The sequence below is a fragment of the Danio rerio genome, chromosome 12 (genome assembly GCF_049306965.1).
Source record: "Danio rerio strain Tuebingen ecotype United States chromosome 12, GRCz12tu, whole genome shotgun sequence".
NCBI classification, from domain to species: Eukaryota; Metazoa; Chordata; class Actinopteri; order Cypriniformes; family Danionidae; genus Danio; species Danio rerio.
Genome location: NC_133187.1, coordinates 48,409,482 through 48,437,219, shown reverse-complemented (window position 1 = coordinate 48,437,219; position 27,738 = coordinate 48,409,482). Strand labels below are relative to the sequence as shown.

The 27,738-nt window shown below is 38.0% G+C and overlaps 1 protein-coding gene across 2 annotated transcripts; it reads left to right on the top strand.

Annotated features, from left to right (window-relative positions):
• The first annotated feature begins 1,805 nt into the window (after positions 1-1,805).
• On the top strand, positions 1,806-27,441 carry zgc:153932. Of its 2 annotated transcripts, NM_001083007.1 has the most exons (18): positions 1,806-1,839; positions 2,039-2,096; positions 3,443-3,469; positions 4,155-4,559; positions 7,985-8,374; positions 8,477-8,548; positions 11,830-12,222; positions 12,349-12,756; positions 12,857-12,931; positions 16,780-17,160; positions 17,242-17,328; positions 18,208-18,333; positions 18,410-18,594; positions 21,501-21,658; positions 24,671-24,916; positions 25,028-25,190; positions 25,405-25,507; positions 26,938-27,437. In NM_001083007.1, exons 2-18 carry the CDS (start codon positions 2,057-2,059, stop codon positions 27,042-27,044), a joined length of 3,366 nt encoding a protein of 1,121 aa, NP_001076476.1. In that variant the 5' UTR covers positions 1,806-1,839; positions 2,039-2,056; the 3' UTR covers positions 27,045-27,437. The 2 variants fall into 2 exon arrangements, with proteins under 2 accessions (NP_001076476.1, XP_073773379.1); XM_073917278.1 differs by lacking the exons at positions 1,806-1,839; positions 2,039-2,096; positions 3,443-3,469; positions 4,155-4,559 and adding an exon at positions 6,299-6,373 and having other exon boundaries at positions 26,938-27,441.
• The last annotated feature ends 297 nt before the right edge of the window (positions 27,442-27,738 follow it).

Here is a 27,738-nt window from a genome sequence, read left to right as displayed (position 1 = left end):
TTTTCTTTTTTTTTAAATGTTTCCCAAATGATGTTGAACAGAGCAAGGAAATTTTCACAGTATGTCTGATAATATTTTTTCTTCTGCATAAAGTCTTATTTGTTTTATTTTGGCTAGAATAAAAGCAGTTCTTAATTTTTAACACCATTTTAAGAACAAAATGATTAGTCCCTTAGAGCTAAATCAACATTCTTTACTCATATATATATATATATATATATATATATATATATATATATATATATATATATATATATATATATATATATATATATATATATAAATGTGTGTGTGTGTGTGTGTGTGTGTGTGTGTGTGTGTGTGTGTGTGTGTGTGTGTGTGTGTGTGTGTGTGTGTGTATGTATGTATTTCAGTATTCTACCATTATGTCTATTAGTTGACACAGTACATTTACAAAGGAGCTGTCATTGTCAGTTTCACAAGCTTCACTATTCATATGCCTTAAACACATTTGCAATACAGATCAACATGCATGGGATTATTTGATTACTTCAGTAAGGTCAATGAAAAGTTTAACCATGACGTTTGCCTTTCCCCCCAAAAAAATTAAATAAATAAATAAATAAATAAATAAATAAATAAATAAATAAATAAATAAATAAATAAATAAATAAATAAATAAATAAATAAATAAATAAATAAATAAACAAACAAACAAATAAATAAATAAATAAAATGAACATCTCTAAGACATTTGGGTAGCTAATTGATAACTAGATTTACACTCTCCTACAGAGTAGTTATAAAAGACAATTGAGAAAGAGAGTGGAGAGTAGTACAATTGATAAAAAAAAAAAAAAAAAACACGTTATGGTGGGACTTGAAAGTCACTAAAATATCCCTGCAGTCAGGAGGCAATAGTGCACACCACATGTTTATTAATGAGCTAAAATAAGAAGTCAAAGAATGTAGAACATTGCTCAAGACTGTAATTGATATTCCTCCTGCAAACATGTGAACATTCTGTAATGTTCACTTCCTTAAATTGTCCAAGAACAGGATGACTTACTGCAAAATAAATAATCAACCCATCCTATTAAAGAAAATGCATGGTTTTAAATAAAAAAAAAGTTAGGTCTATTTTTTTTCTGTACAATGTTTAGCAAACATTAATTCATTCATTTTCTCTTCAGCTATTAACCGCCACAGCGGAACGGACTAGCCCACTTATCCAGCACATGTTTTACACAGCAGATGCCTTTTTAGCTGCAACCCATCTCTGGGAATTTTTAGCAAACAAGTTTTCCTAAATATGCACTTTTAAATTTTACAATATTACTTATTTAAACAGGATTTTCCACAAATTATGTTTAAGGAGGACATTTACACCTGCTCACGTCATGATTGGACAGCTATCTGATCAGAAACATGCATGAAGTGACCAGATATAAACAAACAGCCCCTTAATGTAATCAGTGAAAGCATTATTTAATATTATACACTTTAATATGGTAACCAGTAACTGTATTTACAATCAAACTTTGCCGCACTCACTGAGTTTTGTGCAATAATACACTGCTTTGGAAAAACGGCTCAATTTTGTTCAACTATTTGAGCACGAACTAAAAGACCTAAAAGAATTTCTTTCCAACTGCACGTGCTCACAAGGAAACGCTCAGCTTAATTAAGAAAGTTCTTCATGTCACAAGTAAAACTGGTTTACGGTATTGTTTCAAAAGTTCTTCAGGTTCCAGTAAAGGTCCTCCCACAGGTATTAATAAAGACCCTGATGGTGATGGTGAGGTTTGCAGTTGATCATCATCTCTGTGTTCAGTTGCTGAAGAGAGAGTTTTGCTCTGCAGCAGCATCTGACCTCAGGTAAAGCCTTTTCACCTCATTTAAGCACTAAATAATGTAAAAGGTATTAATAAGTAAAATGATGGTTATTTGTTTATTTATTTTGCCATTTTTACCGCTACACTTGTGTATTAATGTGCACTGAGCAAAAAAAAATAAGTTCAATAACTATTAAATATTTCCTGTGTAAATATGTTGTATATGTCTGTGTGTTGAGCAGAAGTTGTTGCTTGTCATGATGAAGTGTCTGATCTTGCTTTGTGTGCTGCTGATTAATGGTGAGTCTTTCTAATATGTCAAGCAAATAATTGTATTTAACCCTCTGGGGTCTGAGGATGTTTTGGGGCCGTGGAGAAGTACATACATGAACAGAAGTACAAACATATTAATGGCTAAAGTGTAATAACACTGTAAACAACACAAGTTGGGCTACAATAATACCTAAGCAGCATGTTTGTATGTGTTTGTGTTTTTGAGAAAGAAACGTTTATGCGTGGTTAGTGAAAAACTAAAATTTTGAAGTCACTAAATCAAGGCTGTGAAACACACAGAGAACATTTGTGCACAAGACTTTTGAGAACTGGGGAGTTCAGAGTGTGCATATGTTATACATGTAAACAAAACTATACAAAATAATTGTACTGCATAGATAGTTAAATGTATATATGATTTGCATCATATGCATATATATTTCATGTCTAAATATAAATAAATAATTTCTCAAACACACACACACGCACGCACGCACGCACGCACGCACGCACGCACGCACGCACGCACACACACACACACACACACACACATATATATATATATATATATTTATATATATATATATATATATATATATATATATATATATATAAATATATATATATATATATATATATATATATATATATATATATATATATATATATATATATAAATATATAAATATATATATATATATATATATATATATATATATATATATATATATATATATATATATATATATATATATATATATATATGTGTGTGTGTGTGTGTGTATACAGTTGAAGTCAGTATTATTATTATTTTTTTTATATTTCCCAAATGATGTTGAACAGAGCAAGGAAATTTTCACAGTATGTCTGATAATATTTTTTCTTCTGCAGAAAGTCTTATTTATTTTATTTTGGCTAGAATAAAAGCAGTTCTTCATTTTTTAAACACCATTTTAAGAACAACATTATTAGTCCCTTTGAGCTAATTTGTTTATCTTTAGTCTACAAAATAAACCACTGTTATACAATAACTTGCCTAATTACCCTAACCTGCCTGGTTAACCAAATTAACCTAGTTAAGCCTTTAAATGTCACTTTAAGCTGTATAAAAGTGTCTTGAAGAATATCTAGTCCAATATTGTTTACCGTCATCATGGCAAAGATAAAATAATTCAGTTATAAGAGATGAGTTATTAAAACTAGTATGTTTAGAAACGTGCTGAAACAATTCAGGGGGTTAATAAATCTGACTTCAATTGTATGTATATATATATATATATATATATATATATATATATATATATATATATATATATATACATTCATTATATATTTATGTTTGCTAATTAATTGCTATATTGTGTATTCAACAGGTGAAATAATCAATGGACAAACAACAGGTGATGTTCTCCTCTTATCTTCATGTGTCATCACTACAGAATGTACAAATAGATTGGTCTTCAATTCCATTTAAATCTTACTCTTAGTTTGTCAAATCTATAGTTGGCAAAAGTTGATTCAGAAATATTTATTTATGTATGTGTTATGATTGTAATATATCAGAAAGACACCGAATTAGGCATTTAAAGAATTTCATAACATATCCAGAAGTTAAAATGAAAACTAGTAAGACTGGAATGATCTGGTATGGTTATATATATATTCATGTTAAATAATGAGTAACAAGTTAAATGGGTGGAGTCACAGGTGGGATGATCCATTTTAGACACCAGAACAGTAACTCTGGCTTCACCTACTGGTGAGAGCAGGAACAGCACAGACCTAAAAAAAAAAACAACATCCACATTTTCAGTGTTTATAAAAAGCCACTGTAGTACTTTAAAAAAAAAAAAGAAAAAAGAAATGCTTGTTGTAATAATAAAATACATTTAATATATATATATTTTTTTGTATGGTATACTCTTAGAATACACTAGAAATGAAGTTTATTTACATTTATTTTATTTATTATTTATCTTTCCTTGGTTTATTATTCCAATGTTATCTTTTTTTAATACACACTACTGTTATATAGTATAAAATCATCATGGATTATTATTTTTTTTTGTGTCATTGTTCTCTAAGAAATTACAACTTCCAGCTTTGATCCATGCTATGATTATAACATTACTGATGACTCCTGGAGAGACATACGGCAAATCCCATATCAGTACTACTTTAATAATGATGACACACTTGTTGAATGGAGCGGCTGGTATCGGCTGTATCTAAATGGACAAAGTGCCCAGATGTCTGAGTGGTATGTGAGTAATATGGGCTGTGGTGGCTACACTGGACTGTATCTCAGCGGTTCTCATCCAACACTTGAGGATGGAGTGGTGACCCGTGATGTTGTAGGAACTCAATGGACTTACCAGGGTGGGAGCTACAGATCCAAATCCATCCAAGTCAAAGCCTGTCCTGGAGATTATTATGTCTATGAACTCGTCAAGCCAGATCTGTCGATCTCCAGACCTTCATACTGTGCAGGTGCAGCTTTAACTCTTCCTCTGGTCCTAAGTTAACCTTTTTTTTTTAAATGAACTGCTTAATGAACTGATGCTTATAGGCACACATAAACACTCCCACTGTAGCAGAGTCCAGCTGGTGAGTGCTGTGCAGGTAAACATTACTCCCCTCTTTGTATTATGGTGAATAATCTGATGAAACCCAATAGCAAGTGAATGAGAGTTAATTATGAACAAAACAGCAAGTGCTGAAAAAGTTAAAAATGATTACAAAATGGCATGAAACAAGCCACAAATGAACAACAACACACTGAAAACCATTATTTTTTTACATAGACACCAAATGCTCTGATTTTAATATGATTTAGGCAATACTCTGATTAAGAGTCTACCATGTAAACAGAGATTTCTGATGACCTTAACCCAGCTAAAGTCAACAGAACTAAACAGAAATAGAATTAAGACATGTGGAGTATTCCTATTTCAGTCACATTATTGAAGTGCCGCAGAGACATATAAACACATTTAGGGCTCTATTTTGACGGTCCATGCGCAGAGCGCAAAACGCAGGGCGCAAACGCTTTCAGGGCATGTCAGGATGCATTTCTGCTAATTTAAGGACGGGAAAATCTGTTTTGCGCTATGGTGCATGGTCTAAAAGGGTTGAGTTTATTTTCTTAATGAGCTATAGGTGTGTTTTGAGAATAAACCAATTACAGCCTCATCACCCATTCCCTTTAAGAGCCAGCTGCGTCACGCCATAAGCGCATTAGCTATTTACAGGACGTAAAGTAAGTCTAAGTGGAAAAACTGAGCATTTCACAAGCAAACAGTTCACAGTTAACAGAGCATCTACTGCGAGAGAATGAGAGATATTGGATCACTTCCACTTTTGCTCTTGGATAGGGAAACCTTTACGCACAGACATCAATTAGCCTATAAAGCACAAATATTCGTTTCAAAACTATTTCTAAATTCAGTTCTAATTTCCAGCAAACGAATAAATGAACAATAATAACAAAATGTGCTCAAAAACCTGAGTTATATCCTAAAACACATGCTGTGCCCCATATGGTCTAAAACCTGACAGGTGGACAAATCTAAGCTTGTTTTTAATAAAACAAATATAAATATGGATATAATAAATAATACTGCTAATAATAATAACATTATACAAAAGCAAATTGTTATGAATGAACTGAAAAAGCCTCCCGAGATGAAGAAGACATGACAGCAGTGATTTTTCATATTTATGTAGGCTAGAAAATAATATGTTTTGTAATATTTAAATCCTTTATATTTATATTCTATATCTATTCTTATTATATCCTACACATTTTTCCTTATAATATTAAATTTTTTTCATATGTAAAGATATTTGCCTATTGCTCTCTTGTGTGTATTAAGCAGTGTATAAGTGAGGCGCAACTCTGGCTGGAGTTTAGACCAAGTTTGTTTTGGTCTAATGAAAAATCTATTTTAGATTTTAGATTTTTTTAGACAGCGAGCGCTGTCACTGTTGGTCTGCATTAAAGGGCACCTAGGTTACCCCTTTTTTCAGATTTAATATAAGTCTTTTGCGTCTCTAGAATGTGTTTATAAAGTTTCAGCTCAAAACACCCATCAGATTTTTCATTATACCTTTTACAAGATGCTGTTTTATACTGATTTCCAGCAGGGGGTGGTTTTGTCGTACTGCGCCTTTAAGACGAGTCTGTCCCGCCTACTTTTTCTACGTGCCTTTCCGCGTGCTTTAATCTCCTCCCTCTGCTGCGTCAGACAACAGACAGACTTAAAGGAAGAAGGTCTCACGTAGTGTTTGTGAGAAATACTACAGTAAGAACTAATCTTTACTAATCAGTATTGTGAAGTTGCATTGATGAGTCACACACAATATCGGTACAAAGTCAACGCACGCGCACACACACACACACACACACACAGATACACACGCACACTGCAGCTGACACACACACACACACACACACACACACAGACACACACACACACACACACACACACACACACACACACACACACACACACACACACACACACACACACACACACACACACACACACACACACACACACACAGGGAGGCAGACAGACAGCGCACTTAGCTTAGCCCTGTTTTTGCACTCAAATGTGACAGGATACAGGCTAACCTCCACTGCTGTTGGGATATCTGTTATGCTAATGTACAATATAAACCTAATTTAACTTCCACAAACCGGGATTGAAGCGTCTTCCTTTATAATTGTTCTGACATGCGGCTGTGCTGATAAAGTAAAGCTGAAGTAAATCGCTGTAATTAATTACATACATACTCTGTTTCAAAACACTTTAAACATGTGAAACTCACTCTTAATCACATTTGATGATGATTGCTGATCCTAGCGAACAGAACAGACCTTTTATTCCCGGTTGCTTTGCGAATGTCTGCCTGGTCTTGTTGACATATACACGTGACTACCGGAACATGTTAATGCGGGCAGCTGTCAATTAATTCGGTGGGCGAGGGGATCGCACTCCTACGTAAAGTTGCGGTCGGTCTGAAAACCGCTCTACTTGGTCCACTGTTTTTATGTTGTTAAATTGAAAAAAAAGGACTGTGTGCGTTTATTTCACCCCAATATGATGGTCTATACACTATATATACACATATGTTTGTCCAAATAGCTTAAAAAGTAGATTTTTCACCATAGGTGCCCTTTAACACTTCCAAAACGCTAGTTGGCAGTGACGTGTTAATGTGTCTCTGTGTCGAGTTTCTTCGCCTGTGTTTTGTTCTTTCTGAACACTTCCTAAATGTACAAGTAGCTCAAACTCGCTCATTTTGAGTCCGAAACCGGCGGACGTGCAACAACTTTAAGTAAGAGGTAAACACAAAACAAAACTTTCCATCCGAAGCTCCATTGCGGCACTCCACACTTGTAAACAATTGCTCCAATGGGCTTGCGCGGCTCTCGGTCCCGCCCAGACTCGTCAGCGCTACCAAGCCGACCAATCACTGAGCTTGCGCTATACGCATCGAAAGCTCTAAGAACACTTTCATATTAGTCTTCTCTCCTGCACCTGGTCAGAGTGTGCATTTATTGCAGGCAATGCGATGTATTGCCAGTAGAGTCAGCAGCACAACATCTAAGCATCATATTGACCGTAGTAAAAGTGCACCCTGACCTGACATAGGATTTTGACAATGTTTTTAGTTCCTTTTCTGCACTTTGAAATTATTGTGAACATTGCTGTCTATAGGGGATGAGGGAGCTCTTGGATTTAATCTAAAATATCTTAATTTGTGTTTTGAAGATGAATGAAGAACTTAGACGATTGAAATTACATGAGTGAAAGTAGTAGTTGGTTATTAATTTTCGGGTGAACTAAACATCTAAACTTTCTTCAGTGTAAATGCAGTATTTTAACAGTACTTTTACTTCATGACAGTTGCTTTCCCAAGCATCAGCAGTGACCCCTGCTACAACTATGCATCTATGGATCGCCCCTGGAGAGCCAACAATGAAAGTGGAGATTACTTTTGTGATGATTATTTAATCTGGAGTGGCTGGTACAGGCTTTTCTACAATGGAATGAACATCCAGATGCCCGAGACCTGCATAACTAGACTCAACTGTAACACAGGGATTGATCTGTACCTCAATGGTCCTCACCCTCAGATAGAAGATGGAGTGGTGATCAGAGAGGTCTGTGGTAGTTCTTACTGGAGCGGCTGCTGTGATATCAAGTCAAGCCCCATCAGAGTGAAAGCGTGTCCAGGAAACTATTATGTCTATGAACTTGTGCGTCCACCAACCGGGTGTTCAGGATACTGCACAGGTACTTCTACCCCTTTAAAAAAACACATTAAACATTTTTAAAATAATTTTGTTATTGAATGATTTTTTTCATAACCCTTTATACCTTTTTTGTTGTTGTTAGATATCAACACTATTTCACAGGTGGCTTCAACCACAAGTCCACAAATAATCACTGAATCCAGTGTCACCTTAAGTAAGTTTTAAACATGTTTACAAGAAATAAATGAAAAATAAGCTTAATAAAAGTCATATTTTATTCATGGATTTTAGTAATTTTGTGTATGAATGATTTACAACAAAATCTAAAGAATATTACTGCCCTTCAAGTTCATTTTATCATGTATACTAACCAACCCGGGCTCATTGTGGAAACGTAGCCCCGCGGACGTTTCTGCGGACCGTGATTTACGTCCCGGGAGGTACGTATTTGATCGGTTTTTGTTTTTGCGGATCCGCGAGAGGCCGCTGTGTGTGCTTTTTTGCGCCTCGGGCACCTCTCGGGAGCACACGCCATTCGCGCCAGCGCCGATCTCGCGCGAAAAGCCGCCGGATCGGCTGACTCGGCCGCCCTCTTCTTCCTCCTCCTCCTCCTTCCCTAAACCCGAGCGACGGTTCACAAAAGTCGTCCAGAAAAAACAAAAAAAAAGCAAAAGCCCTCGTCTTCGATTTCGACCGCGTTTTCGGATCCCGCCGCGTTTTCGCCCTTATTTTTTGCGGATTCCGTTTTTCGTCTTACCTGATTTCCGGAACCGCTGTTCCCCGGACTCGATCCCGGTCGTTGTCCCCGCGGCCGGCTCCTCCTCCTCCGGGGCCTCCGCTCCGCCGACGCAATGCTGTGAGCTAAGCGGACAAACTGGTTGCATCGGGAAAGCCCTCCACTCGGGAGGCGAGCCGTCGGCCGGCGAGCGCGAAGAAGTGGGGCGGAGCAGCGCCACACCGCCCCGCAGCGTTCGCTTGAAAAAAACTAAACGCGGCCTTACGTACCTTCGTCCACGTAAATCGCGGTCTCCAGAAACGTCCGTGGGGCTACATTTCCAGAATGAGCTTGGGCTGATACTAACTATAGGTAATGTAGAAGTATAGTTTAAGTGTACTATACCTCACATAACAACATCTGTATACTAGTATTCTTGTAATTATCCTAGAAAACCTGAAACCTGAACCTTTGGATCTCTCTATCTACTAATTATCAGTGGTGGAAAGAGTAATGAAAATCATACTTAAGTAAAAGTATCACTACTTGCCCAAAAACAGTGCAGGTAAAGTAAAAGTATCTGTTGTAAATATTAGTCAAAATCTGACTAGACCTTTCTATAGTATTCAAGAGTAGTAAGTAGTAAGTAGTGAGTATTACGCTGTAAAAAGCTTATGATTTACATGTAATTTGTGTATGTGTGTGTAAACGTGACATTCTGTAGTGCATTTAGTTACTGCCCAGCTGGCACATAACATATAGGTTGTGATGTCAGGTGACCAAAATTCAACGTCTAGCCAGCGTCTAAAGAAAATGTTATTTTGATGTCCAATAATGATGTCAAATGACGTTGATATTTGGTTGATTTTAGGATGTAAGTGACCAAAATCAACGTCAAGTCAACATCTTAAACCAGCGTCATATTGACGTCAAAAACTTGTCAGGTAAAATCCAACATCTGATAGACGTCATAGTGATAACATCCACTAGTTATTTAGGATTTTAAAGGATTTCAGGTTGGACATTGATGTTAGCCTGACGTTGGGTTCTGATGTCAATCTGATTTTTATTTCCAAACAAAATCCAACGTCCCCACAAAGGGGTACAACTTCAATCTGACGTCATGCTTACTGTGTTTATGGCCATTTTGGTCATGATACAGTAAACATCAGTCATCTTCTCATCAGTGACCTGCATCTAAACAGTCTCTGGGTTAATGCGTGTAAAGATTTTAAACATCTTGTGGACACTTTTAATGCTTCCAAACAGCTTGCTGTAATTATAAATCACCCATGCCTATGGTGCTTCTATGTGCGATTTGATTGGACAGGAATCACAGTGACTGCAGGTTGAGGGAAAGTAGTGGAGTTAAAGTACCGATACTGCACTAAAATTGTACCCAAGGGAAAGTTAAAGTTCACATTTTAAAAATACTTAGTAAATTACAATTGCAGAGAAAAACTACTCAATTACAGTCAATTGATTATTTTAATTAGTTACTTTACACCCCTACTCATTAATACTAATTACTCTTTAATTACTAGATCCTGAGAATGTGTACCTTCACTCAGCCGCTAGTACTTTTATAGTGCAATAGTTCTTAGTATACACTTAGCTAACTAGTGGTTTTCTAGTGTTTTACTGCAAGTATACATAGCCAAATACATTTCTGTAGTGTGAAGCAGTACCCACATAGCAACATTTCTCTGGCCCAGCTCTGGCCCACACAATCAGGTTTTGCTTGGCCCACATGCCGCAGTGAATTACGGTACATGACTGGACCAAATCTGGCTTCCAGACAAGGGCCAAACACAGACCATATCTGGGCCAAGTCTCAGCCAAGTTAATAACTCATAACTGGGCCTGAACTGGGCCAGATAGGTTGGTGTGTCACGATTGCAATGAAATTGATAAACCCATGGAGTGATGCGCTTTAGGCACGCTATGGGCACGCTTTTTCTCAAAGTGACCTGATTGGTAGAATTTTTTTTTCTTTACTTAAAAATGATTTTAGTGTATTTTAAATGTGGGTCAAGACTGGCCAAACTCACATGGCCCACTTATCAAATTTTTAAATCTGGGCCAAATTCTACGTTTTTCATCTGGCCCAAATCTTGTGTGCTGCCTTAAAAACGGTGCCACCTCTGCCAAACCCGGGCAATGTTTGGCCCACATGCTGTATGCCAGTGCCGGATGAATGCCTGCTGTGCCAGCTTTTTGCCAAATCTGGGCCAGAATTCTTTGCTACTAGGGTAATTTTCCATTGCTGTTGCTTTTAGTATAACAACATTTGTTAGATTTATCTTGGTCAGATGAAGCATTCAACAAACTCTGCTCATATCTTATCATCATGACTTCGTCTACTGCTTTTGCTTCTCTCTAGCTTTCTCATTCAACTTCTATAATGATAGGAGATTGTTAATTGAGTTGAATACTGCTTACTAAGTTTGTGTATAGAAAACTTTACTGACTTGTTGTTCAAATATATACCTGGAGAAACAAACATTTCCTGATAAGATCTGGCGTTCAGGGTTGGATTTTATTTATCTGGCATGGAGAGAGTGAACTAACAATACTAATTGCATAATAAGCAATAATACTTCTCAAAAACTTTCAGTGATTTAAGATTCTGATTACTGTTAAACTTACTTGATTAGGTATACTTTATTTTAAAGCTTAAAAAGTATACTAATAGTAAACTTGATTATATTATTTTCATAAGGGTTGTTCTTGTGAAGCTCCTCACTGAAATGTAACCCCTTTTTTGTTTTAAAACACAGATTATGACCCGTGCAGTAACTACAAGACACTAGACAGCTACTGTAGAAGCACACTCGGTAGCTGGTATTGGGAGTCGTATATATGTGGATATGATGACACTCTTGTAGAATGGGACGGCTGGTACAGACTCTTCATTAATGAATCGAGTGCTCAGATGCCGGACTGGTGTGCCTCTCATATGTCATGTGGAGGATTTACTGCTCTGTGGCTTCATGGATCTCATCCTCGACTACAAGATGGAGTTGTTACACGTGAAGTTTTTGGCTCAAATTATTATGACTGCAGTCACTACAGATCCAACCCAATCCAAGTCAAAGCTTGTGCTGGAGATTATTATGTCTACAAGTTTACCAAACCAACAGTTTCACTCCCAGCTCCTGTATATTGTGCAGGTATATGTAAATTTCTCCTTTATATGCGAGCACACACACACACACACACACACACACACACTGTTAATATACAGTATTCTACAGTAACCTGCAGTATATAATGCTTTCTTCCTGCTTTCTTCCTAGTGTCTTCTGCCACCCCAAGTGTCGACCCCTGCTACAACTACACCAGCCTAGATGAACCTTGGAGATCCACAGATAACTATTACAATAATAACTATTATTACTATTACCATAGCTTGTGTGATTATAATGTGGAGTGGAACGGCTGGTACAGGCTGTTCTATAATGGTCAAAATGCTCAGATGCCAGAATCATGTGTAAATCCATACATGTGTGGCACTTATAATCCAATGTGGTTCAATGAATCCCACCCTCAGCTGGAAGATGGAGTGGTCTTTCGTCAGATCTGTATTTCAGATTTTAGAGGCTGCTGTTCTTACACATCCAAGGCTATAAGAGTCAAAGCCTGTCCTGGAGATTACTATGTGTATGAGTTTGTTAAGCCAATAATTTGTGGAACCTACTGTCTAGGTGAGCATATACTCATTTGTAATTTAGTCAATTTTAATTTTATAAACATACATATAAACATATTATTTCTTTATTGATATGAACACTTTCTTAATTCCAGAGGCAACAAATCAGAGCACAACAACAGCGTCCATCCCACTGACACAATCCATTACTCCATCAATCACAACTACAGGTAATGTATTGTCTTGCTTCCTTTTTGCACAAATATTTCATATCACATAATCTTTCCAAGGTTTGTTGTTATGTTATATAATAACTCCAGACCAGAAATATGAGTTTAAATCATAAGAAATAAATAATACAGCTCACATGATATGCATTAAAGGAAAAGGCAACTAAAGACTATGCAATCTTAAGGGCCTACTCACACTATGCTATCCGTACCGTGCCCAGGCCCGTTTCCCGCATCGTTTGAGAAGTGTGAGTGCGCTGAATCGGTTCAGGCACGGTTCACTTGGCCGGCCCTGGCCCGGTTGTAAGAGGTGGGCCTGATTGCAGTTCACTTGGGCTTTGGCGCGGTACGCTTGTAGTGTGAGTGCAAAACGTGCCAAAGCCCGAAACTGAAAGCGAGACGTGACTTTTAAGGGGCTGTTTCATATGGATTTATTAATCATTCTTACCATTCAATGAACGCAAACTGCCGTAGCTTATTAAAGATGCAGACCCCTCACTGCACGACAGCTGCACCTTCAGCAAACCCCCTCATTCCTGCAGCACGAGGGCTTTATGATTGTTTATGAGCTCCAAAAGTGGCTGATGTGTTCGGCGAAATATCTGACTGCGTGTCCCCGCATCCCAAAGCGATATAACTGAAGAAGTCCCCACTGTGCTGAGTGAGAGCACTTCTGACCATCGCATCATCGATGATGTAAGCGTGCCCAGGCCCGATTGTACGAGCCGTCGGGGGAGACGGGAGGGGGGAAAAGTGTTCTTTGGCCCGGTTCGAGGCAACTGTACATAGTGCGAGTACGGCCTAAGACTATGCAATCAAGATAAATAAAGTCTGGGTCCTGGGGCAGCAGTCGGAGGAGAGAACCCCAGATTTTCCTCTCCTCAGACACTACCTCCAGTTCCTTTTGAGGGATTCTGAGGTGTCTCCAGGCAAGCTGACAGTATCAGTAGGACAAGCCCAGATCACCTCCCTGGGTAGGCCAAAAGGCATCTGAAACAGATGCCAGAACCATCTCAATTAGCTCGTCTGAGGCCCCGTTTACACTAATGCGTTTTTGTTTTAAAGCGCATAAGTTTTGCTACGGTTACGCCATCCGTCCACACTACGCCGGAGTTCTCGAGCGCCGAAAACGTAACATTTTGGAAACGCTGGAGAGGCCGTTTTTATTCTGAAACGCTGCTGCTACGTCTCAGTGTGGATGGGGGAAGACGGAGACATCTGAAAACGGAGGCTTTTCCTGATTGGGGCTTTTCCTCAATATTAAGTTGACCCCACACACAGTTCAGTCTCGCATCCTCTTCTTGTAACTTCAGACTTCGCAAGTTTGATCAAGGTTGCAGTCTCCCCCTTCTCAGTTTGATATGGAAAACAGACTGGACACGGGTAAATCTTCAAAGGGAACAGTGTACTTTATAACTTCATTCACATCACCCTGGCTACGTTGTTTCCCTTTCTCAACAATAAAATGTAAACATGATTTAAGGATCTGCCTATTTTCTTTTTAATATTAGCAACTTAACAGACAGCAGAAATGTTGAGGCGTCGTGCTGCATGAGCGTCATCTTCACTGTGTGGATATTTATAACCAAATGGAGCCTACAACTGCCTCCTTTCTAATTTCAGTAAAAATACGAAACATACCCTCTCTTTTGCTGAATATCAGTTTTAATCATCGATAATGGCCATTATAAAAGTATAACATACAATAAGTTTATACATTGTAGGAAATAAAGGCAAGCAATCAGTCTATGTACAGAATGTACATGGATTAATCATTAACTTATCTTTGCGCTCAGCCAAAACACGTTACCTGTGTAATAGATTCCAATGACCAAAGTCAGAGAATATGTCTTAAGATGAAGACAACAAGATGAATGAAATATCACGTTTAGCAAATATAGTGAGATTAGATCCAGCGGGAGATGCTTGATGAGCAGTCCGACTAGCACAGCTCTCATCTGGGTAGAAATGCTGCAGCGCTTGCCCGAGAGTGTGTGTGTGGTCACGTGATGTGCGTATTCAGCGTTTTGGTGTGGACGGAGAGCAGTTCAGAACACTGGGTAAAACGCAAGTGTAGACGCAGATCGTGTTCAGTCTAAAACGCCGTTTTGAAACTAAAACGCACTAGTGTAAACGGGGCCTCAATGTGAAGGATCAGCGCGGCTCTACTTCGAGTTTCTCCCGGGTGACTGAGCTCCTTACCCCACCCCAGAGGGTGCGCCCTGCTAGCTTGCAAAGAAAACAAATTTTAGCCTTTTTAAAGATTTTAACAAATCTTTTTTTATTTTTGGCCATGACCCAAAGTTCATGATCCTAGGTGAGAGAAGGAATGTAGATTGGCTGTTAAAATGAGAGGTTTGCTATTTGGATCAGCTCATTCCTTACCACAATGGACAGGCACATCGACCGCTTTACTGCTGCTGCTGCATCGATCTACCTGTCAATCTCATGTTCTATCCTTCTCACACTCATTATCCTAATCCCAAGATATTTTAACTCCTCCACCTGGGGTAGGGACTTAAGGAAAGAATTTAGACTTATTGTAGGAAATGCAAATCGAACTCTTAATCTGTTTATACATCCACAGGACAGTCCTTAAAGGGCCATGAACCCCCCTGTTTCAGCAGGATGTTTTCACACCTCTAGTTTGGAAAAAGTCAGGAAAGTGGGTGTGTCTAGCTCTGTTTAGGTGGGAGTGTCGGGGGAGGGAAAAGGGGAAGGATTCGAATAAAAATGGGAGTTTCTATTTGGGCATGCGCTGATTTTTACAAAGGCATAACAAACACACATGCAGGGGAGAAAGACAGTGACAGTGTTTAATGACGGTGTAATGTTTGATACCGCACGTCATATAAGAGAAAAAAACCTCTGCATTTCTTGGTAACTCAGATGCACTTAGTAGGTCAGAAAGCCGTGTGTGTGTAGACTATCCTGTCACAAAATGCAGCAAAAATTAAACACGACGGTCGATAATAGTTTGCTTGCAGTGTTCAAATGTTTAGACTCAGAGAGCAGCATTTACAGCAGATCTTTCAGTCCATAATATTGTAGTGATGTTAACGTAAACTAAGTAATTTAGAAATTATTTTGACCAAGTTCTGTCTTTAAACACTGAAAGAGTACTGCTGACCATTCCAACTATAACTTTGCCATCTGCATGAACAAATAAAGGGCGCTGATCGCACACACTTACGGAATCTATAGAGACAGGACAATTAATACCAACTAGAGCTGCATCTTTTTAAAAAGAAGATGAGCAGCAAATCCGGATTTCACAATTTCCATATGCAAAAAGCTCTCGAGTAAAAAATGTTCCATGCAAACGTTCCACTCGTGAGTCCAGCAGCGATCTCATGGCGGGAAATGAAAACAAAACCTTCACTGCGGCACATTATAAAAGCAACACTGACAACCCGTATTTCCAAACAATTCTTAATCTTTTCCTACTTCTTTTGGCAACAACGTGTCGTCTCTCTGCCGTCTGAACACTGTAACAGGTAAAAACAAAGCTTCAAAAGCTAGCATGCATATTAATTCAATTCAATTCAATTCAGCTTTATTTGTATAGCGCTTTTACAATGTAGATTGTGTCAAAGCAGCTTCACATAAATAGTCATATTAATTGGAACAGAGAAGTTCACTTTTTAGTGTTTATGTATTTATTTAATGTATTTATTTTAAGTTTTTAGTTATTTTTTTTAAAATTCTATAATAATTCTAACTTCGAATTGCTAAAGGGTAATAAGAGGCTTAAGTAAAGAATTGTCTGGAAGTATTTCATACTGCTACTTCAGTACAAAAAATATTGAATTGTTAAGCAAACTTGTATTTTTATAAATGTTTAACAGCTCCCCCTGTTGACCCCTGCTACAATTACTTCATCTTGGATGAGCCATGGAGAGCCACCAGCAATCAAAACTCCTCTCAGTTAATGTGTGACAGTGCGGTGAGCTGGAGCGGCTGGTACCGTCTCTTCATTAATGGTCAGAGTGTTCAGATGCCAGACACATGTGTTGATGAGAATAGCTGCGGCACTAATGCTCCACTGTGGCTGAGCGGAGGACATCCAACACTTGAGGATGGAGTGGTCTCTCGTAATTTCTGCGCTCACTGGAGCAACAACTGCTGCTATTTCCAGTCCAATCCCATTCAAGTCAAAGCCTGTCCTGGAGGTTTTTATGTCTATGAGTTTGTGAGGCCGACCACCTGCAATTTAGCATACTGTGCAGGTACTGGACTCTTATTTAACTCGGTCTTTTGCTTATTTTGAAGACAATGATGTTTAGTGCAACATTTGTTTTTACTTTTAGATGTGAGGTTTAACACTAGCTATACAACTGACATACCAGAGACGACCACAACAGAAACAGCAGCTGAAACCAGAACTATAATATTTGGTAACGTATACATATATACATATAACACAAAACACACATATATATATAATTGAAGTCAAAATCATTAGCCACCCGTAGATTTTTTTTCTTTTTCTTTCTTTAAATATCTCCTAAATGATGTTGAACAGAGCAAGGGGATTTTTACAGTATGTCTGATAATATTTTGTCTTCTGGAGAAAGTCTTATTTGTTTTATTTCGGCTAGAAAAAAAAAGTTTTTTATTTTTTAAAAATCATTTTAAGGTCAACATTTTTAGCCCCTTTACGCTTATTATTATTAGACTATTTCTTCGATAGTCTATAGAACAAACCATCCTTATACAATAACTTGGCTAATTACTCTAACCTGCCTAGTTAACCTAATTAACCTAGTTAAGCCTTTAAATGTCACTTTAAGCTGTATTGAAGTGTCTTAAAAATGTCTAGTCAAATATTATTTACTGTCATCATGACAAAGATAAAATAAATCAGTTATTAGAGATGAGTTATTAAAACTATTATGTGTAGAAATATTCTCTCTGTTAAACTAAAATCAGGGAAAAATAAACATGGTGGCTAATAATTCTGACTTTAATCACTTTCATTCACTTTCAATCAATTTCATTCACATCATCAGCAGCACGTGTGAATATGGATTTTAAAAAATCTTTATATATATATATATATATATATATATATATATATATATATATATATATATATATATATATATATATATATATATATATATATATATATGATATTTTTTTATCCCTTTATTTATTAATTTATTTTTTAATTTGTACTTACTTCTAAAGGTCAGGTGGGTTTTCTTTTTGTGGTCTAATGGTCTGGTAGGAAAACTTGCATTAAAGAATGTTACTAACTTGTCCATCTATAGATGACAGAAACCCCTGTTCTGAACTCAACTGCTCCAAAGAGGAAAGGTGTGGGATGAAAAATGGTGTTTATGGCTGTTTATGTAACAAAGGCCACCAAAAACAGCGAGCAGCTCAAGACTCCTTTGGTTAGTGTGTGATTCTACAGTCAAATGTGAAATAAAAGGTGTTTTTGTGTCATTAATGATCATGTTTTTCTCTCAGATTTCAATGAGACCTGTGAGAGCAGCTCTGGCTCCATGTCTGTGTCTCGCTGTCAGCTTTTTGAAGCTGGTTTTTCAGCTGAGCACTTACACCTCAATGACCCCAGCTGCAGAGGAACCGTCCAGAACGGCAGAGTGGAGTTTAACTTCGACAACGATCAACACATCTGTGGCACAAACCTTGTGGTATGAGGAACTGAATTCTAATTTTATATTATGTGGGTGTTGAATGCTTGATTCTGATAAGCTGATGAACATCGTTTTTAGTAGTTGAGCTACACTGAAAAAAGTGTTGCATGCAGAATTGTTGCAAACAATTTATTTGTGTTGAATTTAAACAAACAAATTAAGTTTAATAATGTTCAACTTAATTTGTTTGTTTAAATTCAACACAAATAATTTGTTTACAACCACTTAACGTAAAAAAATTTAGTAAATCCAAGGAATCATCTTTGAATAATTTTTTTCAGTGTAGGTTTTGCCTGCATGTTAGCTTTATATCAATACACTGATTGAGTTCAGCAATTTCACAGCTACAGCAGTGAAAAATCACATCGAAACACAACAAAAACCTTTGGGTGAGACGTGTAAGAAACTTGTCCTACACACAGGAGCAGTCTGAGGACAAAAATCTGACAAATGTCTGAAATACAACATCTAAGCATTGGGTGCAACTGTAGGAACATAAGCTTAAGCTGAATAATTGACTCAAGTCCATTGAATTATTAGAAAATAATGCACATTCACTTTACATTGTGGCCACAATAACACTCCATGTGTACATTACTTTCTAAGAAGTCAATCGTCTGTCATTCATTTTTCCATACATATTAGGGGCATACCTGTCAACATTGGAATGTGAAAATAAGGGGTTTTCCCACCATAATAAGGGATACCCCTAACCCCCCTTTAAAAATCGTCAAATTACTTAGTATGTACTATGTTTATTTGGAGCCGTTTCATTGTAAATAAACAGTTAAATGGTCAGTAATATGTCTTATTATTATTTACAAAAAAAAAAAAAAAATAGCTTGCATTAGCAGCAAATAAATTAGAGCAAACAGTTCAGCTTATTAAAATGAATAGATATTATAATGAAATAGAATCAAATCTCATTAGCCGTTTCTTCACTGTATAACTTACACATTACACCTGATTAAAGAGCAACGAATAAATGATTCATTTAGATTTTTTTTTGCATTTGATTACATTAAATAGCAGGTGTCACTTTAAAAACGCACACATCTAACATTATAATGAAAACATTCGATTGCTTTAACTTTATGCTCATTTTGGAGGAAATTACTTGTATTTAAATAAAAACCCACCAAGATCAACATCTTTAGATATTAATATTATTAATTATGTGTATATCTGTTTAAACACGCACTCTTTAATGTAAACTCTGCTCTTTAATGTTTATTTGCCACCCTTAAGAGAAAAACTTAAAATACGGGAGAAATACCAGCCTGATCTCACGAGAAAATGTACGTTTTGCCAGTTTAGTGGCTAATTCGTACGCCACCTAACCCCACCCTTAACCCCAACCGTCATTGGGGGATAAGCAAATCGTACTAAATTGTACTATTTAGATTGTAGGAATTCATACGAATTAGCCACTAAATCAAAAAGTTACAAATTGCCGTGTTATTGTGTTGGAAATACAAGAAAATACCTTTATGGCGGGACAGAACTGTAAAAAACGGGAGAATCCCGGGAAAAACGGGAGGTTTGAAAGGTATGATTAGGGGTGAGATGGTTCATAAAACTATCTGTTCAGTGCATATCACAGTTTTGTGACCATGGTTTTCAGTTTACATTGTAAAAAAATATCCTGCTGTAATTTTGAAACACCATACTGTACATCAGCATAACACATAATACATAGCCTTATAATTTACCATGTAGTTGTTTGTTGCTGAATAATGGTTATACTGTTTGATGACATCACATTGTCATAAAAAATGAGAGTCAGAGAGAGAGAGAGAGAGAGAGAGAGAGAGAGAGAGAGAGAGTTTCAGCCGGCAGCATGTGTAACCGGTTCTGAGTTGTGTTTTCTTTGTTTTATTAAGGAATAACCAATCGGAGATCTGCAGTTGTGACGGCTCTTTACTTACTGAGAATAAACCAAAAAGCACAGCTTTTACAGTGTGTCTTCGCCCTTACAGCTTTTCTCTCCCATGCGTAGTCAGTGCAGAAAGGGGAGAGATGGAGAGAGAGATAGAACAAAACTCCAAACAATATTAACAAAGTGCCAAAACATACCTGAGAATAAACCAAAAAGCACAGCTTTTACAGTGTGTCTTCGCCCTTACAGCTTTTCTGTTAAAAGTAAAGTACAATGCATTTAGCATTCACATGCTTCAGTTAGGCTAAAGTTAATCAAAACCTCAATTTAAGTGATGACACAAAAATAATGAAAAATAAAGGTATAAATATTATTTAAACATGAAAACTAGCTTAAAAAGTTATTTATAAAGTAAAGATGATTAAAGATTAATTGGAGCTTAGCAGACACCCACCTCTCCCATGCATAGTCAGTGCAGAAAGGGAAGAGGCGGGCGCAAAACAGGAAATTAAACGGCGTGAGCTCCCTTAGAAATTTAAAGGAAAAGACACACACTAACAAACACCTCAGGTACACTTAATAACACCTTAGATAAAATACATATTTTGTGTAATTCTATACTTAAAGCGAATTATAATTTTCATACTTGTTACACAGGTATCCATTTGTTACATTTGCACATGGCCCAAACATTTATAATGACTGAAAAAACTAGCTATTTTAATTAAACAAACCTGACCATCTGAGTTGTCCCCTAGTATGTCAATAAAAGTTATGCAAATTAGGCAAATAAAAGAAAATGCTCAAACGGACTTGCCTAAAAAGTGTTCCATTCAGTAATGTTACAATAATGCTAATGAAAACATCATGCTACCAAAAAGGCCGGCCCTTTTGCCCACATTCTCCAACCAAATAATATATAACACATCATTATTTATTTCACTAGAGAACTGGCGTTGTTCTTTGAAAAAAAAAATCTATTTATGTTAGATATAAAAATATAATGTATATGTGTTGCCCGCAGGCCAACGGCAGCCACTTCATCTACAGTAACTATATTGTGGGGACGCCGGGAACAGAAGGTCTCATCAGCAGAGTGAGAATCCTGAAGCTTTCTTTCAGCTGTGTTTATCCTCAAACACAAACACTTTCCATGAACGTGGAGATCAACCCACTGCAGAGGTGCTACAAAACGCTCATTCTGGTTTATTATTGCTGTAGTTTGACAAATTAATTTTTTTATCTCAATGGAATTTTATTGGTTGCACCATTTATTGAAGTTAATCCTCTGAACAGGGAATAAAACAGGCCAATAAATGCTTGTGAATTGGCTGAGAAGCTCCCTCACAGGTGCAACCACTTATTAATCAGCCGAATATACAAGCAGCACCTGGAGGAATCTCTGTCAGACTTAATGCTAAGGAGCATGGAAAAGCAAGGAGAATAGCATAGCAAGTGTTTTGCAATATCAAGCCTGGCCTTCTCACGTTCAACTGGCATTGCCAAGCAATCGGGAGGAAACCGGCTCTACCCAAAGGTTATAAAATCTTGTAAATGTATTAGGTGTTACCCAGCCTGCAGCTCAACAGATGTCTGACATAGAGTTGCCCAGAGCCTAATTTGTGCCAGAACACGCCGGATCCGGATCCGGCACCTCTGAAATCTGATCTGGCACCTCATTTTACCGATCCCCCTCCTCAACTGCCCTCCTCTCCCGTCCGCTGTTCACTTTCTTCCGCGGCACTCCAACCCTCTTCACTTTTGTCCACGACACCCTTCCGCCCTCGACCGCACCAACCACTGATCCCCCTTCGCCTCTCCTCTTTCATGCTCAAAATCTTTCCATCCTCGGGTAACTTGCCGTATGAGTTACCCAGATCTGTTCTTGGACCTCGCAATTCACAAATTAAGCACTGGAGGTTCCACGAGCAAACGCCCAGGAGGAGGCAACACTCCTAGTTGAATGCACTCTTACTCTAGAGGAAAATGGCTTGCTTTGTCATGAGTATGCAAAGGCAATGGTTTCTACTAACCAGTAAGCCAACCTCTGTTAGATAAAGCACTTCCCTTCTGCCGATCACTATAACAGACAAAGAGCTGCTCAGAGGATCTTATGCTCTGAGTGTGGTCCACATAAAGGTGCAGAGCACGCACCAGACTCAGCATGGAAAAAGCTGGGTCTGCCTCCTCTGCAGACAGAACCTGCAAGTTCACAACCTGGTCTTTAAAGGGAGTGGTAGGAACCTTGGACACATAGCCGAGTTAGGATCTCTGGCCAGAATTCCAGGCATGACTCGCTGACCAAAAATGCCTCTAGGTCCCCGACCCTCTCAATAGGAGCCAGCATGACCAACATGGCTGTCTTCATTGACAGAATTTTTAAAGATTAAGTGGTTGAAATGGATCTCCCCGCAGCTCAGAGAGAATAACAGAGAGATTCTGAATGTGTGTGACAGGTAAATAAGATGTTGTTAGCTGCCTCACATCTATGAGAAACCGAATGATCAGATTATGCCTTCCCAATGTGTCGTAATCAAGTGTGCCGCAAGCCTGCGTTTGAGTGAAGGTCTTGGCCGTTAGATCGCCCCCTGGGGGCTGGCTGCAGTACAAGTCATAAAGCCCGCCTCCTCCGTGTTAATGAAGGAGACTTGAGCCCAAATAAAAAAATGTATTACACTTGCAATAAAATGTCCCGAAAGATGGTTCTGGTGGATTAAGGCACTGGTTATTGTGCTGAAATAGGTGCAGATCTTCATTTTTGTAAACAGTTTGTTTTTAGCAGTAATTTAATGCTGAGCGTGTCATCGTGATTGACAGCTGTGATTGACAGTTTCTCAAAGCAGCGCGTCTGATCTTCGGCAGGAGACTGAAGTGTTATTATTCGATTTCTGTGTTATTTTACCATGACAAAATGAGTTCAGCAGTAAACTATAGTTTCTGACATGCATGATCCTGGTGGAACACTGTTTATTCGCTAAGTTCAGGGCTTTTTTCGGGCTTTATTAGTTTGCTGATACACGCCTAACCACCCAGATAGCAAAATACACTCGGGCGAGTTCCGGCTAGATTCTCACCTGCCCGAGACTTACCCCTCAGAGCTCAGACTGACTACCTCTGCTGGACATACTCCGGATGCCTGGACTCACTGCCCGATTCCAGCCCGAGTCAATCGAGCCAGATGCGGCGGCCGAGCGAGCCGGCACTGCCGCATGCGAGCCGGAATCAGCCCGCGACGCCGCGAGTAGGTTATGCGCTGCGGCCCGGAGCTGGCGCGATTGAATATATAAAACCCTCATATTTGTTAACGTTATTACATCTATTTGTGTTGATATGACAGCAAACGCATGCTGAGAAGTTTGGGGGGCGTGGTTGATTTTACATAAAGCGTTTGGTTGGAAGCTCGACTCCGCTCATTTTTGCGGCTCCTCCTCTGGCTCCATCAGACAGTCCTTCTGCGCATGTCTGGCTCCAATTTCAGCAGTCTTTTGCGACAGTTTGTGCCCGTCAAGCAGGCGTTTTGCCCTCAAGGCGTTCAATGGGAAAAGAGGCTGTCGCGCCGTCCATATTTTTTACAGTCATTGGTCGTAATCTGCTTCGTCATGATGAGCGGAGAGGGCAGTGACATAAACATAGTATAGAGGGTGACAGACTCCACTCCCGTTTTTTTTTTTTTTTTTTTTTTTTTTTTAAGGAAGGAAGAAGAGCACAATGCTGATTTAACATGTCCAGTGGTCTTCTTGATGATAAGCACACTGCTCAACAAGTATAATCCACTTCAAGGCGTATGCGTGCCTCCTATGGGGGGCTCCAGCCTAAGTGATTGTGTCCAACACAGCATACACTAGGTTACCTAGAAGTTATTCTCACTCCATCCATGGACCACACAAGGAGTTTTTGGAGATCTGGACACAGGTGCCAGATGGTGCCTCATCACCAGAGAAAGGAGGCTGTAGTCATGGACACCATATAACCCAGGAGCCTTTGAAAACACTTCAATGAGTCCAGCTCCATGATGAGATAAGATATACTATGCACTGAAGAGAGCTTGCTCTTCTCTCGGATGAGCTGAAGCCCCAACCGATCACGGTGCCGAAACAGCCTGTCCCTGTGCATAATCAATTGGTATACTTTTAGACAAGAATATGTATTTTATGCATACAATAATTTTTATTTACATATGCTTTAATTATACAGCACCGTGCACAAGGTCCTCCCCAGTGGTGAAGGGGTTTATCAGGTGCGGATGGTCCCGTATGTGGATGAAGAGTTCACTCAGCCCTTCACTGGTAGAGTGGATGCAGAGCTGGACCAGGAGATGCATGTGGAGGTTGGTGTTGAGGGGGTCGACAGCCGCCAGTTTGCCCTGGTGATGGACACGTGTTGGGCTACACCTGTTAATGACCCTGATTACAGTCTCCGCTGGGACCTCATTACTGAAGGGTAAAGACTCCTCTTTTTATTAAAGATGTTAACTAAGATTTAAAGTCATTTGAAAAAAAAATAATTAATGAAATAATTTGGTTTGTTGATTGTAATTGTTGATCTCGTCAGGTGTCCCAATCCTATGGAGGGCACAGTGAAGCTGCTGCAGAACGGCATCTCCACAAGCAGCCGTTTCTCCTTCAGGATGTTCATCTTCACTGCAAACTCCACTAAGCTTTACCTGCACTGTGCTGTTCACCTTTGCCTTCTGTCCAGTGAACAATGCTCAACGGTGAGTTTAAAAAGTCTTCAGAATCTCCCACTGATGTTTCAGCACTAAACACAGACAGGGAGATATGATGGTGTTGAGGTGTAATGATGAAGGCTGTTAAACATGTTTGTTCTGCCCTCTGCTGGGGATTTTGTGCACTCCTGTTGGTTTTGTGTTTGTTCAGTGATGTTTATCAGGGATTTGCACAGCTGGATTTGACTCTTTTCTCTTCTAGAGCTGTGACTCTGGAGAGCAGCGGAGAGAGCGCAGGGCTCTGGATCTCCATGACAGTGTGTCACTATCTATGGGTCCTCTAGTGTGGTCTGGAGGAAACACAGGTCAGCATTTCATATGTCTGAATGCTGTGTTGGGGGAGCGGTTCTTTAACTGTAGCACCATAACTGATGAGTAGCTCAAAGTAACTAAACTACTGTTAAACCAGCCAAGTTACAATCTAAAAGTAGCTAGTTACATCGAAGCTACTTTTCCCAACAATGACATGTAAAACAAATAAGCAAGTTACTGTTGGAATGAGAGATTTTTTTAAAGTAAATTATTTGGCATCTACAATTCTGATAAAGCCTAATGACATCACATACAGTTTTCAAATTTCTCGAAAATAGTCAAGGAGTCAAAGTGCAAATCTGCAACAGATATAACACATTGAACACATTAGAATGTTCTCAAAAACAAACAAACAAACAAACAAACAAACAAAATAAAACTTCGTATAAAATTATATACCCCCTTTCACAACGTTACTCGTGTTAATTGCCAACACTTTCTGAACTGAATTTCAGTTGTTGTTACATCAAAAATAGTATTAAAAAATTACAGTAATGAATAAATTAATTATTAAAAGTAACACCATGAGATGTTTGATATACAGTTGAGGTCAGAATTATTAGCCCGCCATTTAATTCTTTCCCCAATTTCTGTTTAACGGAGAGCAGATTTTTTTCAGCACATTTCTAAACATAATAGTTTTAGTAACTCATTTCTACTAACTGATTTATTTTATCTTTGTCATGATGACAGTAAATAATATTTGACTAGATATTCTTCAAGACACTTCTATAGAGCTTAAAGTTACATTTAAAGTCTTAACTGGGTTAATTAGGTTAACTAGGAAGGGTTAGGGTAATTAGGCAAGTTGTTGTATATCAATGGTTTGTTTTGTAGACTATCGAAAAACAATATAGCGCAAAGAGACTAATAATTTTGTCCCTAAAATGGTTTTAAAAAATTTAAAACTGCTTTTATTCAAGCCAAAATAAAACAAATAAGACTTTCTCCAGAGGAAAAAAAATATTATCAGACATACTGTGAAAATTTCTTTGCTCTCTTAAACATCATTTGGGAAATATTTAAAAAAGAGAAGAAAAAAAATAAAGGGGGCGAATAATTCTGACTTCAACTGTACCTATGACTTTAACACACATTTAATAAATATTGTAGTATGTGATCGTGTAAGACAACACAAGTTAGACTCTGGAAAAGACACATTGTTTTATAAGTATCTACTGCTGGCAAGGTTACTGGTTTGAGTCCCGGCTAGGCCAGGAGGCCTCTCTGGAGACCTTAGTTTATTCAATTATGAAGTGAAGGAATTAAATTGGTGCAGTAGTGATTGAGCCACTGTCAAGCTACTGAATAATGTAGTTACATTAATAGCTGATTTACATGTAGAGCGGCTCTTCAACACTGTTTGATTCAGCTGTAAATAATCTGTTATTTCATCAGACTGACTGATATTCTCTGTTCACAGATGTTCAGTTTCTCCCAGACCAAGTGACGGTTTCTGAGGCTTCTTGTCTGTGTGCTTCTCTGGTGCTGTTGTTCATTCCTCTGATGAGTGTCTTCACCCTGTCCTAGTTTACTGACACAGAGAATGCAACATTTAGACTGGTTGATTTTAATGCATGTGGAACTGGTTGTGGTACTCCTTTATTTTTAATATATAATATTTTATGAGGCAAAGAAATTGTCTTATCATGCCATGAATACACTATTAATAATGGTTTAAAACACTAGGTTAACTATGCAATTATTTGGGTGTCTATAGTAACAAAGGTCTCATACAAACTATAATTATGTTTGCCAGAGGATTGAGCTTGTTGATCTGTTTTTTTTCTCGTGGCTTAAAATAAATAAAATAAATGTAATATAGTGTTAAATATAGAATTCAGGCGTTTAATACAATGTGCTATATACGGCATAATGATTCAAAAGGTAAATGGTAAAAAATAAATAAATTCCATGATTAAAGTGATGTAATGTTCTGTCTTTTTTTTCTTTTGTATTATTTTGTCTCAGTAAAAATTGCAAGATTTCTGCTACCCTAACAGTTGTTTCTTCATTATGGCAACACTTTAAATGTTTTTGAAACCCTCGATTACTTTTTTTGAGATGTTAACAGATCTGTGTTTGTTCAGCATCAGTTAAGACAATGATAACTCCTGTCAGCTTTAGTTGTGGGGAAAACTGGATAATTCTGAGCTTTTGTCAGCTAATTTCAGCTTCATGGTTTAAAATGATTCTTTTATGCATACAATAATTTTTATTTACT